General features: G+C 39.9%; 1 protein-coding gene across 1 annotated transcript in view; it reads left to right on the forward strand.

Annotated features, from left to right (window-relative positions):
- Nucleotides 1–8,067: 8,067 nt before the first annotated feature.
- The window catches only part of Uxs (UDP-xylose synthase), a 669,676-nt gene continuing 660,706 nt past the window's right edge, over nt 8,068–17,037 (forward strand). Inside the window, exon 1 of the mRNA XM_068344364.1 lies at nt 8,068–8,534. Coding sequence (XP_068200465.1) covers nt 8,468–8,534 — 67 coding nt within the window. The 5' untranslated portion in view covers nt 8,068–8,467. The remainder of the gene's footprint in view (nt 8,535–17,037) is intronic.

Below are 17,037 nucleotides of genomic sequence, written 5' to 3' on the forward strand. Positions count from 1 at the left end.
AGAAAAATGGCCAAAACAGGGAAACGAAAGTGAAGGAGAATATCTTTGATCGCTTCGCGGTAAATCAGCACTGAATCTGCTTCTCGAGGATTGTGTAAATAATATAGCCTACCAGTGACGAGCAAAAACGCTAAAATCAAATTTGGAGAGAGAGAGAGAGAGAGAGAGAGAGAGAGAGAGAGAGAGAGAGAGAGAGAGAGAGAGAGAGAGAGAGAGAGCAAAAATTAGTCATTTTCCTGATGTATGAGGAAAACAGTCTAGATATAACAGTACTTTCACCTTACAGGCATGTGAATACATTACGTCGTGGCAGCACGAGGAGGAAAATGTGTACAATTTATCGTTTAGTAAAAATTCTGCATGGTGAAAACGATAAAGGATTGAAGAATGAAATAAAGTAGCCTATAGGGAAATATATAATGATGTAACAAAGGAAATTATGTTTATCGGCAAAGTTACATGTGAATATAAGGGACATAAAAATATTCTTGTCAGTTGCCTAGTATACATAAACGGTAACACCTGCGGCGGTTTATGCATACGTACTACAAACACTCACATACAGAAAATGTAAGCAGAGAGCAAAATTTTTTATTTAGTGCTTTTATTTCATTTTGTCCTATCTATTTGTGTTCGTAAAATGGTGTTTTTATTGATTATGAAGTCAGAGGACTTTCATGCAGTCAGTCATTTAGGGCCGTACATTTTGTCCTTTGAGCCCTTGAAATATATATATATATATATATATATATATATATATATATATATATATATATATATATATATATATATATATATATATATATATATATACATATATATATATATTATTTTTTTTAGAATAAGTTTTTTTTTTTTCAACTATGAATCTGTAATTTGTAAGTCGCCGCAGTGATAGACGCGTGCATTTGTAGTACAAGTTAATCACGTTGCATTTACTAATCATTTTCTATAAAAAGACATTTGTCTTGACTTTTATGCTATGATCCATTTTGCTAGCTAAAGACCTTGATCCTCTCCTTACTTCCACCTGCAGCATCCACGATGCTCCCAGGACACTAGAACTTTTATTCTTTGTTTTTGAATGAAATAACCTAAATATGTGTTACTCTCTTACATATCAATATGAACAATTATATATTTCAGGAGTAAAACATACAGAATGAGAGATTAGTGGCAGTATGGATAATATGTGTTGGGATTCCTTAGAGAAAAAGCAAAGTGAGCGTTTTCACGATACGTCACACTTCTTGTTCGTAATAGGCTATGTAGAAAAAACGTTCAACAACAAACCCGTCAGTGCTTAGCTTACTTACTTGCAAAATACATTGCACACAATACATACAATATATTATCACAGATACTGTTTTCTTATGTATTTTTATAATGCGGAAACTATTCATTAAGGGTGGGAAAGACATCATGTGCCGCAGTGAACCGTATAAATAGATATTCAAAACGATGTAGGTGGTCATATAAATTCTAAATTCATACAATGTTCTTATTCTGTAGAGATGTAGATCTGCACTGTGGTTAAGCTCTTCACAATGATTGGCTCAGTCCAGTGTTTTGCAATTGTCTGTCCTGAGAGAGAGAGAGAGAGAGAGAGAGAGAGAGAGAGAGAGAGAGAGAGAGAGAGAGAGAGAGAGAGAGAGAGAGAGAGAGCGAATTTATCCTAATGAATATTGTCAAATCTGAACTTAATATTTGACAGTCATTTTAGAAGACTACTATCTAGGCTAAAACGTTGAAGCAAATAACAACAGCATACAGTAAGCTTTAAAATATTAATTTATGATGAAAGTAAATCTCTCTCTCTCTCTCTCTCTCTCTCTCTCTCTCTCTCTCTCTCTCTCTCTCTCTCTCTCTCTCTCTCTCTCTCTCTCTCTAGCATAATGAATTGCTGTCTTAATTCATTTCATTCTTTTCTAAGCACTGGCAGTTTAGTTAACACTTCATGGTACAAAGTAATATTTTAGCAATATGTTTTATTTTGAAAAAAGAACTAGGTGAGGTGTTATATTTGGTTTTTTGCACTCCTAGATGAGAAATGGATGAATAAGATTTTGTATATAATTATAAAAACAAACAGCCTCCGTGTTAGATTTCGTCCAATGACAATTCTGTGTAATGACATGGTCGAGAAAATGAATAAGAAACAGAGAAGAATATTGAGTTTAAAGATGGTCATTGAATATGGTTTACTTCTCAGCCTCTCTATAAATAAAGCTACAATTGTGTAAAATTTTGAACTATACTTATGCTTCATCAAAGAGCATAAACTTACATTTCTGTCGCATTTTTTATATACACCCAGGCCCAGATATACTGTATACTGTATATAAAAACAATGTATCCCCCATGTTGAAGAAACACAAATTCTGGATCTAACTTTCGACAAAAAATTTACTTGGGTCTCACATCCCAAAAAGCTAAAAGTTAGATGTTTAGAGATTTTAAATACCTTTAAAGTATTGACACATATTTCTTGGGGGAGCAGATCTTCAGACTCTCCTAAGATGGTATAAGGCCCTTATTTTATCCAAACTATCCTATTGATGTGAAATATATTCTTTAGCATCCCCTCCAAACCTACGGGTGGTTTTAGGTCATCCCGCATCTCGAGCTGATTGGCTTCTGGACTTATATCACCAGTCTACTAAGATTAGGTATTGGTGTAGGTTACAGAGGCTTCCCAATTCACTGTCCTTTCAAACTGCAAATATGGAGAATTTCTTTTCATACTATGAGGCTCGCTCTACATGCCCACAGCCTTATGGATTCAGTGAAACAACTGCCAAATACCATAAATCTTTCCAGGTGACGGATACAACCTTTTAAATTATTGTTACCCCCTTCCTGGAAACTTCCAGAGATTGTCTTCTGTAAGTAGTTTACTGGTTCTAAAGGTAACATGGTAAATGAAGAAGTGCAATCACATGGAAAACAGCATAGGGCTATCGGATTTATATTTATGGACGGCTCTAAATCCAATGCTGTCGTTGGATTTGGGGTGTACAATACTTTTTTTTTTTTTTTTTTAAATTGTAGGCCTAAACATGCACCCCCTTCAACATATTTTTTCTCTAAAGCAGACTTTATAGTATGCTGACTGGTTTTGAAAAAAATAACAACGAAAAGGGCAATTTGACCATTTATAGTGGTGCAAAAAGTTTTTAATCCAACCAACCCTGTAGTTTTAACATGTTTAGAGAGGCTGTATATTTGTCGCACAAGGAAGTCAAGTTTTGCTAGGTTCAAGCTCATGTGGGTGTGTCAGAAAATGAAAAGGTGAACAAATTAGCAAAAGAAGCAGCAGAAAAATTATTTCTTGGAAGATATTCTAATTAATTTTTGTCTTATTTAAAAAGATCTCTTAGTGATATTTGACATCATTGTTGGAATTTTGTGCATCAGAATAAGATGAAGGAGATCACAAGTGATATACCTCCACGAAATGTTATAATATGCTTAGAAGGTGGGAACTTCCCTCTGTCGGGTAAGAATTGATGACTGGCAGGTGCCAACCATTGTGTTATTGCTGTTTGATTTCCCCGGGTGTTAGGCATTTAGTGATTAAATGTCCCAGTCTGGGGATATATCAGAGAACGATACCTTACTGGAGCTTGTCATGAGGATGGTAGATACATTCTCGCCATTAAGATTCTTGGAGGGGTTGTGTATGATGTCAGTGGCATTTATAAGTTCATATTGGAAGTTGACCTTCTTTTTACTCATTTTATGAGGTATATAAAATTATAAATGTTTTATTGTTATGCTATTCAATATATTCTTAATTTTTTTTTTTTATCTTAAGTTACTCATTCTTTATGAATCATGCGCCAATCGAAGAATGGTAGGCTACTCAGAAAAAGGAAACCATAGTCTCAGCATAAGTAAAAGGGAAGGAAAAATAGGATACACGGTACAAGAAGTTAAGAAGTATGGAGATAGTAACAGAGTAGATTTGCCATTGCTAGTGAGAATAAATATCTACGAGACAGTAGTATTACCTACAAGGTTTGCAAATATCGAGACATGGGGTGTAATAAAAGGAAAAGAAATAAATGCTCTAGAGAGAATACAATAAAAAATTATCAAAGGGAAGTTTGAATACGTTGCTACTACGCTTTACTGGAGGCTAATAGCAGAAACAGTAATATGGCCACTTAAAAATAGAATAGAGTATAAAAAGGTGATGTTTTTTCATAACATCATAACATCAGAAGACAAAAGACTAGTTAAGGAGATAGTGAAAGATCAAATAAGAGAACCATATGGGGATTGTTGGGGGAAAAGTATCATAGAAATATGCAATAGCCTAAATATCAGATTAGAATTGAAGAAGTAAGAAAGTATAAAAAGTAATAACTCAAAAAAGAAAAAAAGAAATAAAAAGAAAAGTGGTAAATAGAATTATAAGAAAAATAGAAGAAAAGAAAAGAAAGCAGAGATGACCAAACTGAGGTTTGTGAATAGTAATGGCAGAAGAGATTACATGGGTTAAGTTAACACGCAAGGCAGTATTATTATCATTATCATTACTTGCTAGGCTACAACCCTAGTTGGAAAACCAGGATGCTATAAGCCCAGGGCTCCAACAGGGAAAATATCCCCAGTGAGGAAAGGAAATAAGGAAAACTAAAATATTTTAAGAACAGTAACAACATTAAAACCAGGTTGAATATGATAGAATCAAAAGAAACTTATAGAAACAAGAATGGAAAGGATAGGCTTTGTGTTGTGTAGAGAGGCAGAGGATACCACGGAGATTATGTTTTTCAGCGAGGAACCTGGAACTTGGCATCAATGACAATTCATGTTACGATTCCAAATAATCACCAATCTTTATTTTTCACTAACACCGCCAACTTCGATGGATTGGAAGTGGATTATGGATTTTCTACTTTACAATAGTTATTACCGATAAACATTATATTATGAACATAAAAGGGTATTTGAGAACTTTTCTTTGAGATTTATCGCTCAACACATGTTTTCCACCAGCTCTCTGCTACAACTGTGCACCAATTCTACTCTTATATCTTGTTCCCTTAGCTTTCACAATTTTGGGCACGAATAGAAATCATATTCTGTGCTATCGTCTTATTTGCACAAGTCACAAATATAATCTATGTGTTCCACCCCGAAATAGGTTTACCTTTAACCTTGCTTTCATTATTAGAATTGCATTGACCGTATCCATTTCTTTAATATAAGGTTGTTGGCCATTCCCTTCTTTGAATTTTCAATTTTTCCTCCATGTCTTGTTTTCTTCAGCTGTTTCCTCTAAATATTCCACAATTCTTTCTTTAATTTTCTTTTTTTCCAGGACCCTTTTCCAGTTTACTAATTTCTCGCATTTTCATTTTATACTTAGAACATTTCTTCAACGCTGCTGCTCTAAAACTTTCTATACGGGTTATACAGTTGTTCTTCGATTATATCTTTGATTAATCCATTTTCATCAGATTCTAGGATGTTATGGAACTGCATTATTTTCTTATAGTCTATTCTACAAGACATTGACCATTAATGTTTCTGCCACGTTACTTCTCATTTTGTTTATTTCTGCATGACAGAATAAAGCTCTAACCTATTAGTTTTATCTCCTTTTAATTGCCAACCAAATGAAGGTATAAAACTTGTGGTCTTACATGTCTATGAGGTATGCAGCTGCTTCACATTTGTTCTTTTAATTTTTCCGTAACTGTAATTTCATGGGTTCACGAATATTGGATCTATTCATTGCACACACCTTTGATGGTGTTTTCTTCTAACACTCTTTATATATATATATATATATATATATATATATATATATATATATATATATATATATATATATATATATATATATATATATATATATATACACACACACATACACACACCTGTATATAAGTTTGTATATTGCCATTTTAATAACCCTAGCTGATCTAAATTTTCACCTATGCTAAATTTGCGTGTATACAAGTAGGCTAAAATAATCATACCGTCAAACTTTGACATTACTTTACTTTGATGGCTGTTTTTCCGGTCCCATACAGCAGGGGAACCCCACTCTCTACAGGACATCCACTGTCGTTTTACATTATTCGTTTGGAGTATTAAACGTTTCGTGTCTCATATTCTTCATTTACTGTTAAATCGTCACTGTCAAAAGACACATGAAATAAGAAAGTCTTCAGTTTCCTCTTGCAAGCCTTGATGTCTTCAATCATTCGAATGTTTCGTGGGAGCTTATTACATAGTCTCGGGGCCGCATATTTAAAGGCTATAGAGCCTAAAGTAGACAGAAATCTAGGTTCCAAGAGTTTGAAGCCATCTGTAACTATTCTCGTGTCGACACGATTTGTTGGCTGGGCAATATGTAGCGATTCTCTTAAGTATTTTGGACGCCCGGTTCTGATAACTTGGTGGGTTATTGTACATATTTTAGATTCAATCCTCGCTTTAATCGGCAGCCAGTGTGAATCAATTAGTATAGGGGTGATCCTTTCTCTAGGTGGGACGCCTTTTATCAGTCTTGCTCCTCTGTTTATTATGTTTCGTAATTTCTTAAGTTGCACTTTTAGTAAATTGTAATAGATAGAGTTACAATAGTCAATCCTGGTAATAACACAGTTTATCACAAGCTTCTTTACAGAATTTTCGTCTAGGTACTTTTTATAAACGCACTATTTTTTAGATGATAACCAGCAGTTTTTATTACATTATTTATTTGGGCATTTAGAGATAGGTTGCAGTCAAGACTCAAGAAATACACCTAGATCTCGAACTTTACTAGATAACGGTACCGAATCATTGTTTATGACAATGTTCATTTGAATATCACCTAAGTTTCTCACGCTGTTTCTGTTGCACACCACCATGAATTCAGTTTTGTTCTCATTTAATTTTAGCTGTTTAAATGTCATTCATTCTCTAACACTGTCAAGCATTCGGTTTAGAGTTTCAGTAGTGTCATCTATATCATTTATGGAGAAGTAAAATTGTGTCATCTGCAAATAGTTTAAACTTCACGCCATACCTTTGTAGTATTTTCGATAGACCAATAGTATAGATGCAAAATAATATTGGGCCAAGAACACTCCCCTGGGGTACCCCTTTGTTTAAGGGTTCATATGATGAACAAGAGTTTCCAATTTGTACATAGAAATTTCTACCAACTAAGTAGTGTTTTAGGTATTCGAAGGCTTGATCTTCAACGCCGATGGACCGTAGATCATTTAGTAGCAGTTCATGTACCATATATTATCCTAGGAGAGTATTTTCTATAGTATGGTGTAGAAAATATATTTTCCCTTGTAAAACCAATCATAAAACTTTCATACAATAATATTTAATTGTATAATGAGGGATTAAAAGGATTAAATCAATTAATAAAATAATTAAAATTCATGACATAAACCAATACTCTCTCTCTCTCTCTCTCTCTCTCTCTCTCTCTCTCTCTCTCTCTCTCTCTCTCTCTCTCTCTTATTTCTTCAAATTCAGGGTATTACAATTTTTCCCCAGTAGGCCTATATCTCTTAAAGTTTGGCCTGGAGAAAATGTGTAGTCCTCTGAAGATTCCAAGTAGCCTGCTATTGACCCTTATGAATATGCAAGCAGGGAGATAACTCGGAAAAGTAGTTAAGGAAAAGGAAAAGAATCAGAAGACAACGCAATTTGCTGTGCCTAAATATCCAAATATAGTAAAATTTCACTGAAATTCACTTGTGGTCGTTGTATGCAGTTGACTTCAAAATTCTCGGATTTTGAAGCCTTTATACAGTAGTTTAATTATGAAATATTTAATTTAATGTTGTTACTGTTCTTAAAATATTTCATTTTGATTGTTCATTACTTTTTTTGTTTGTTTATTTCTCTGTTTCCTTTACTAATAGCTATTTTTACTGTTGGAGCCCTTGGGCTTTTAGCATCCTGCATTTCCAATTAGGGTTGTAGCTTAGCTAGTAAAAATAATAGCAATAACTCGAAATTGATTACAATCGTTTCTGGTTTCGGTTTTACGCGCAAAATTGACAATATCATATGTTGCGGCGAAGTAGAATGAAATTATCAGGCGTGTTTCAGATACAGTACTGAGGAGGAAAAAATCACAATAAAATTAAACCTTTTATTCGCTTACTTCTCCCTCGGGTAAAGTGATCACAACTGAACTCATACATTCGCGAGGCAACACTGAATTTTCACAAGTTCAGTCACCAGTCACCACTCACCACAAGTTATCTCAAAACAACAACAAACAACATAGTGTACCAGCTTTCTCCCGTTGACCCCCTCCATCCAGTCCCCAGGTTATACCTCTACGCCAGACAGGTAAAACCAAGTTATTGTTTACCTCGCAATTGGTGTGGGGCAACCATTGCAGACGCAAGTGACCTTTTCATCAAGGTGACGAGAATACGTCAGCTGTCTCATTATTATTATTTCTGAACTTTAAGTTTCGTGAGAGTCAATGGTGAAACTGAAGACGATGAGAAGATGGTTTTCGTCTGTCACTCTTCTTGCATTTGCATTAGCAGGTATGTTCATATTAGTTGTGGTATTGGGTTATTTTATATATATATATATATATATATATATATATATATATATATATATATATATATATATATATATATATATATATATATATATATATATCATTTTACCTGTGATAACATTTTACTTTGATTGTGATTTAGACTAAGGTCAGGCCTGACCTAACCTACCGTGTGTAGCCACTTTAGTTGCGTCATTAAGGGCCTTACCCTAGACATTGTTTAAGCACATTTCACGGAAAATATATGATACTTTAATTTCTAGTCAAATAGGGCCTACATGAACCATATACCATTTTTCCTACTTATCTTATGTTTTATCTACTTCTGACTATGAATATTGGGGCAAACCACCTGTTCATTAGTTTTCTTTCTCTCAGCATATACATTGATGGATATGTTGCTGTAAACTTGTCTAACGAAAAGATCAGGGGTTGTATGTATATAGCGGCCACCTGTATGTATGATGATGGCTGACTAAGAATACAGCAGTGTAAGGGTTGCAGGGGTGCGTCAGCCCCTGTTAGTTTAGTAGGTAAGGACACGGCTTGTATGTTAGGGTGGTGGGAAAGTTAAGTTTAGTTGGTGTCCATATTTTATGCTCGCTGAAGGAACTTGCCGCTGATATACAAAGGCTCCAAGATCAGAGAGGATACAGCAAAAAAAATTCAGGCATTGGTTGCTGATACCGAGACGAAAAAAAATTGCGATAGTTTTTTTAAAACAAAAACTAATGACATGCAGTGTTTACAATGATGAAGATGAAGAAGTAAATGCCTTGATTCAAAGAAATCGTTGCCTGGGACATAGAAGAGAAGATAAGTGTGCTATTGAAGAAAAGTGCTGCATGTCGGACTACTCACTATGTGTTGAAATGTGATTGCAAAGTTCGGAAGGCTATTCGTGATAAAGGTAACAAAATTATTTTGGGATGGGGTACTTAAAACATATGTGATAGGTACCACGTGATCACCTTTTACCACTGTCACAGGTATGGACATTTTGAAAAAAATTGCAAGTTTAAGATTGATGATAAAGTCTAGGGGAAATGTTCAGAAAAACATTCCACCAAAGAATGTAATTCACAACAGTTAGAATGTATAAACTGCACAAAGTTAAACAAAGCAAATGATCACATAGTACATTCGAGGAATTGTAAAGCTTATGACTTGGAATAGAAAAGACTAGCAGAAAATACTGATTATGAATACTAAGGATGTCATAAACTGTGGCTATGAAAATATACAATCTGTAGGTAATAAAATTATTCAAATTTGAGAATTGATAAAAGAGAAATATTTGGACCTACTATCATTATCATTATCTGAAACATGGATAAATAACTTTGACAAGGCTAAGATCACTGAAATGACACACACACACACCTTCTTTCACATTCAGAGATAGGGCAGGTATGGTGGAGGTGACTCTCTTCATTCATAAAGGTTACTAAAATCTCAAAATGTTGAAAAGAACTAGTGTAACAAGCTTCGAATATATAGAAATAAACTTTACGTAAACAACAGAAAAATATCCATTGTAAAAGTTTACAAAACTTCGAGACCAAATACTAGAGTCTTCTTTGAAGAATTCAGTGTACTCATTGAGATGATTATCAGGGAAAAAAGTGAATTAGTAATTGTGGAGACTTCAATCTTAGGAGGAATGACGCATCAATTCTTGATGCTTCAGCACTTAGTGAGTTATTGGAATTATATCAATTGGTGAATAATGTCGACTGTGCAATCTCCTTAACTTGGCATACGTTGGACCTCTAGTTTTGAGTGATAGAATGAGTAATATTGTATTTGATATAAATGTAGAAGGGTAATGCACTATCTCCCCAGTGTGCAAACTTATTCCATATAGACTACCTCTACAGAAACATGCAGTGGTGAAAAAAAATAAACTTAAGACTTAAATTAAACTTTTCTCCTACTGTATTTATTGAAGAAGTCAGAAGGCAAATAATGATGCTATCAACATTCCCTACGATGATGATAACCAACGTTTGTTAGGAGCTATGTTTGTTGACTGCCTTACGACCACATAGAATAGAGGGAGTAAACGTGAATATGATACCATATGTCCACTAATGGAAAAACTTCAAGTGTAAAAGGTCAATCTCTTTGGTTTGGTAGAGAGATTTCAGAGTAAAAGAGGGAAAACAGACGCAAAGAAAGAAAGTGGAATCGGTTAAAACTCAAAGTACTGTACATAGGTAGAATACAAAACTACAATGTGCCAATACAACTACTGTACCTACTAAGAAGGTAAAAAAGCAATTACTCTAAGCGAAAGATCCGCGAAGCAGCAACAAGCATAAATAAGTTATATCATCTCCTAAATGGTATACTGTACTGGGAACTGTAAATGAAAAAAAAGCTACCAGAGGGGTACAGTGACCAGGAACTATCAAATAATTTTCTGGTATTCTTTAAAACAAAATAGAAAATATAACTAGGTTATTTGTAAATATTCAACATCAGATTAATGCTACACCAAATACATAGGTAAAATTAATGAGATTTAACAACATAACACAAGATATCACCAGGATTATCAAGAGAGCAAAGAAAACTAATTGTGCGATCGATCCATCACCAATATCTGAAATAACTGGAGAAAGAAACTTTTCTAGTCTAGCTGAAATAATTATGAGAATAGCAAATGCAAGCAAGCATCGATGAGTGTTAGTTTCCTAAATCTGAGAAAATGGCTATAGTCACACCAGTTCTGAAAAGTGCCCTGGATTATCAGGAATTAAACTCATGTAGACCTGTTTCGAATTTATCCTTTGTTTCAAAAGTGCTAGAATACATAATTCTTGAACAATTAGTCAGTCACTTTGAAGAAATAGAAGCTTTGCCAGACAACCAGTCAGCTTACAGAAAATTATACTCTATGGAGACAGTCATCTGTTCTGTTGTAAGTGATATGCTAGAAATGATGGATGAAAATAAATGCAATGTAATACTCGATCCTAATGCTGCTTTTGATACAGTTTTGCATGAACTGCTACTAAATGATCTCGGTTCATCAATGTTAAAGATCAAGTTTTCGAATACCTGAAAGACTACCTGGATGGCAAAAATTACTGTGTGCAAATTGGAAACGCTTTTGTTCTGTAACTGGAATACAAACCACGCTATTTAACAGGGGTACTGTATTACTTTTGGCGTAGCTGAAATGACGAGCCATTAATATTTAACGAGTGTTAACTACCCACACCGCTAGTTAGCGGGGGTTAGGGATGGTAGCTTGCTACCGCTCCTTCTCACACACCTGTGATTGAGCTCACTTTACTTTCGGCTCGGATGGTGAACGGACGTTAGCGCTCTTCATCCTCGCTGACTTTTGGCTGCCATTAACGCCATTTCTCTTAGAGTGTGTGTGAAGTTGACTTCTGCGACCATGCGCACCTGCCCTGGACTCTCTGTCTGCCCTTGTGGACCATATATGTCGGCGGTCGAGACTGATCCTCACGCCCTTTGTCCTTCCTGCAGAGGTCAACGGTGTGATAGTGTTAATAAATGTAGTGAGCGCAGGGAGTGGTCTCCCTCCCAGTGGGAGAGGTTTGCGCAACGGCGGAAGAAGTCCAAGCGGGATATTTCTCCTTCAGAGGTTTCTTTGAAGAGAGAAAAACCCGAAGCCTCTTCTTCCGTCGTCCAATCCTCCTCCAAAGCTCCTACTCGGTCGGTCTCTTACGATAGACTGTCGAGTAGTAGCGTAGACTAAGTTATCGACCAACCCCGGGTCTCGAGAGATGATGTTGCTTCCCCTAGCGAAGCAGCCCCTCCTCTCCCCCTGGGTGTGGCCTTGTCACTAACTTCCCTTTTTTCAGATATGGTCTTCCTTGGGGCTTACCGGTTTTCCCTCCAAGGAAGCCCTGCTGCAGTTCATCCACTTGGGTGCTCCTGTTAAGCAATCGTCGTCACCGTCAGAGGTAGATCCCCTGACTCTTGTTGACGTTGCTGCGTCAGAGGTGTCTCATGCAGCGTCATCCATCTCCTCTGCCACTCCAAACTTTACAGCTGTAGCTGCCGACTTAGTTTCCCCTGTTCCTGACCATCCTCCAAGGGGGAAACTAAGTTCATCGTCAGTCTCTCCTGTTAGTGTTTCTCTCCCTTGGGGGAGTTCACCTACAGAGACTCCTCTTCGGAGGACTGCTGACGGCCAGCTTGCTGATCCAACGGCCCCCAGAGGGCGCATCTGTCGGAAGGTTCGCCTTCCTCTTAGCCTTAGAGGTCTCCCTTCACTAACGGTGAAGAGGCGCCTCTTTGGTTCAACGTCATCACTGCAGTCCCCCATAGAGGAGCCTCCGTCAGACCTTCATTCATCCATCACTGCACCTGCAACCAGTCTTGTGACCTCGGTCCTGGACCTCTCTGCAGATCGTTCGCGATCTCCTTCAGTGGATGGTCATCCTTTCAAAGGACACGCCGACCATCCATCCTCCAAACCTGCTGACCTTCCATCACCATTCCTGTCGCCTGTAGAGCCTAATGTAGCTCCCCCAAAGTGCGCAACTGCGCGCCATCACACTCGCCCTGCGCACCGCGCACCCAGACCTTCAGCGCTCACCAGTAGCTCGTCACTCTACAACGCTTCGGCGCACCACTCAACCTGCTTGCCCTCACAGACGGCAGCAGCCTCACGCGCTTGCGCGCCAACACGCGCTTACGCACCAACATTCACCTACACGTCAGCGCTCTCCTGCACGCCACGCGCCCACAATCACCTGCGCACACACCCAGGGTCGCCTACGTGCCAGCAAACCAGAGCGGGCTTGCGCTCTCCTGCACCTGCGTGCCCTGCGCCCACGATCTCCTACGCGCTAGTGCCCACCTGCTCGCCTACGCACCAGCACTCTCCTGCGCGCCAATTCTCTCCTACACACCAGTACTGTACTCACCTGCGCGCCAATGTTCTCCTGCATGCCAGCATGTGCGCCCTACATCGCCCGCGCGCCAACAGATACCTGCGCGCCATCACTCTCCAGCGCACAAGTCTCTAGGTGAGACGAAAACCACATTGCCGCAATCACCTGTGCGCCAACTATCTCCTGACCGCACCCGGCATAAGCCTGCGCGCCATGTCTCTCCTACGGACGCATGCCAACACTCCTGCGCGCTCGCCAGCATTCTCCCGCTCGCGAGTGCCAATATTCTTCGGGCAGAAGTCCAGACCCTGTTGAAGAAGGGCGCCCTCCAAGGGGTCCTCGACTGATCCCCAGGCTTCTTCAGTCGACTCTTTCTTGTAAGAAAGGCGTCTGGAGGCTGGAGATCAATCATCGACCTCTCAGCCTTGAACAAGTTTGTCAAATAAACTCCGTTCAGCATGGAGATGGCAGACACGGTCAGACTAGCAGTAAGACCGCAAGACTTCATGTGTACACTGGACTTAAAGGACTCGTACTTTCAGATCCCAGTCCATCCGTCTTCAAGGAAGTACTTGAGATTCAGCCTAGACAACAGAAAGTACCAGTTCAAGGTGTTGTGCTTCGGTCTTTCCACAGCACCACAAGTCTTCACCAGAGTGTTTACCCTAGTCATCTTGGGCACACAGGATTGGCATCCATCTCCTCCGTTATCAGGATGACTGGCTAATCCTAGCAGACTCGTTGTCAACCCTTCTTCAGCACTGAGACAAACTTCTGAGACTTTGCCAGGATCTGGGGATCATGGTAAATCTCGAGAAGTCCTCTCTGTTTCCCACTCAGAAACTGGTGTACTTAGGCATGATCATAGACGCCAATCTCCTTCAAAGCCTTCCCATCAGACGACAGGATAACAAGGCTGAGAAAGGTCGCAAGACCTTCTCTCAGATGAGAAGAACTTCCAGCCCAATTGTGGTTACGTCTCCTCGGTCACCTTTCATCGCTGGCCCTTCTAGTTCCCAATGGTCGCCTCAGGATGCCTCCAGTGGCGACTCAAGTCTCAGTGGAATCAAGCTCACGACTCCCAGGACATCCAGATCCTCATGGGATCTGCGGAACTGGCGGACCTCCAGTGGTGGGTGACAGACGAGAATCTACGAAAGGGAGTGGACCTTGTCCTCCTCCCAGATTTGATGCTGTTCTCAGACGCTTCATAAAAAGGGTGGGGGGCCCACGTGCTGCACCACACGACCTCAGACCTCTGGTCAGAGTCAGAAAAGTACCTCCACATAAATCTCCTAGAGATGAAGGCTGTCTTTCTGGCCCTTCAATAGTTCCAACAGTTCCTGGCAGGCCACTCAGTGGTGGTGATGAGCGACAACACCACTGTAGTGGCTTACATCAACAAGCAAGGAGGTACTTTTTCGCAGCAACTATCCCCATCTAGCAGTAGAGATACTGAGATGGGCCGAAATCCACTCGATACCACTATCGGCACGCTTCATTCCTGGCAAAAGGAATGTGTTCGCCGACAACCTGAGCAGAGCATCTCAGATAGTGAGTACCGAGTGGTCTTTGGATCATTTAGTAGCCAACAAAGTCCTGACTTTGTGGAGTTCTCCGACTGTGGACCTCTTCGCAACGGCCTTGAACTTCAAGCTCCCGCTGTATTCTTCCCCAGTCCCAAACCCCAAGGCTCTCTGGCAAGATGGTTTCCAACATCGGTGGGACAACATCGACGTTTATGCCTTTCCCCCATTTTATCTGATGAGGAGGGTACTCAACAAGACCAGAACATCGGTCAATCTTTCAATACCTTCATAGCTCGGCTATGGCATCATGCAGAATGGTTTCCGAACCTTCTGCAACTCATAACGAAGCCTCCAAGAGAACTCCCTCCACGGCACAATCTACTCAAGCAGCCACATGCCAACATCTTCCACAAGGCCTTAGCTTCGCAATGACTTCATACCTGGAGACTATCGAGCATCTCCTTTCTGAGAGAGGATTTTCGCAACAAGTTGCGATCAGGATGTCTGTATATTTGCGGAAGTCATCAACAGCAGTCTACCAGGCAAAGTGGAAAGTCTTCTGTGGTTGGTGTCGTGGAAGGGTTATCTTTCCACTCGATGCCACTATTCCAGCAATAGCGAACTTCATTGTGTATTTTGCGTGAAGAAATGTGCCTATTAGTCTCGGCAGTGAAAGGCTATCGCTCAGCCTTAAGCCTCGCCTTTAGACTGAAAGGAATGGACATTTCTTCATAGCCAGAACTTTCTTTACTCATACGGAGCTATGAACTTAACTGCCCCCAGTCAGAACTGAGACCTCCCCCATGGAACGTGGTTCGAGTTCTCAGGTCTCTTAAGAGACCTCCCTATGAACCATTACGCCAGGCAACAGATCGCCACCTGACTTGGAAGATGGTGTTCCTGCTAGCTTTGGCCAAATGAGTCAGTGAACTCCATGGTCTCTCATACGACATCGCCCATGCAAGGGGATGGGGAGAGGAAACGTTCAGTTTCGTCCCTGAGTGTATTGCTAAGACTCAGAACCCGGGAGTAGCAGATCCTCAATTCGACTCCTTTCGGATTTCTAGTCTCCGTACTGTAACATGACCCAGACCATCTCTTACTATGCCCAGTGAGGAGTTTAAGGCTGTATCTCAAGAGAACAGCCACAGCCCGTCCTTGTGTGCCTGCACTATTCGTCAGCACAGGAAGGACCAAGAGGAGGGTCACCAAGAACACCATCTCCGCGTGGATTCGCAGGGTCATTGACCATGCACTGAATCCAGACCCTCCTCCGTCACGTCGCCCCAGAGCTCATGATGTCAGGGGCATAGCTACGTCCATGGCATTCAAAAGAAACTACTTATTGGACAAGTAGCAGAAGGTTGAGGGCATTGACCACTGCAGGTAAACCATGCTTCCTTGTGTACCTAGTATTAAGATTAATACTGTTGCGTCCCCATACCCTGATGAGGTGGTATTGGGAAAGTCCTGGTGCACAGTTTTCCCATCTAAAGAACTCAGAATAACTTTACCAGGACAGTCACACTTCTACATACCTTCACACACAGCTTGTGTAGGCCGCAAACCTTGCGTAGCAAGGTTTTAGCTAGGCGCATGGACTCCTTATTCCTTGACTGCTGACACACTCGGATAAGGAGTCCCCGGGTAAAGCCAAAAAGCCAGTTGTTCCATAACTGAAATACAAACCACGCTACTTAATATGAGTAATTACTTTCGGCGTAGCTGAAATGAAAATGACGAGCCATTAGAAATTTAACGAAGGTTTACTACCCCACCGCTAGTTAGCGGGGGGTAGGGAGGGTAGCTTGCTACCCCCCCCCCCCCCCCCCCCCCACACACACACACCTGTGCTGAGTTCACTTTGCTCTCGGCTCGGGTGCTAGACGGACGTGTCCGCTGTCACCCTCGCCTTTCTGACAGCCATTTGACTGATCTTTTGTTTGCTTTTTCTTTTCGACAGAGTGTTTGTGAAGTTGGCCTCTGTGGTGCGGAAGTGTCCCGGTTTACCTGACCGCCCTTGTGGAACTTATATGTCGGCGGTCGAAACGGACCCTCACACCTTATGTCCTTT

This window comes from Palaemon carinicauda, chromosome 21 (genome assembly GCF_036898095.1).
Source record: "Palaemon carinicauda isolate YSFRI2023 chromosome 21, ASM3689809v2, whole genome shotgun sequence".
Classification (NCBI taxonomy): Eukaryota; Metazoa; Arthropoda; class Malacostraca; order Decapoda; family Palaemonidae; genus Palaemon; species Palaemon carinicauda.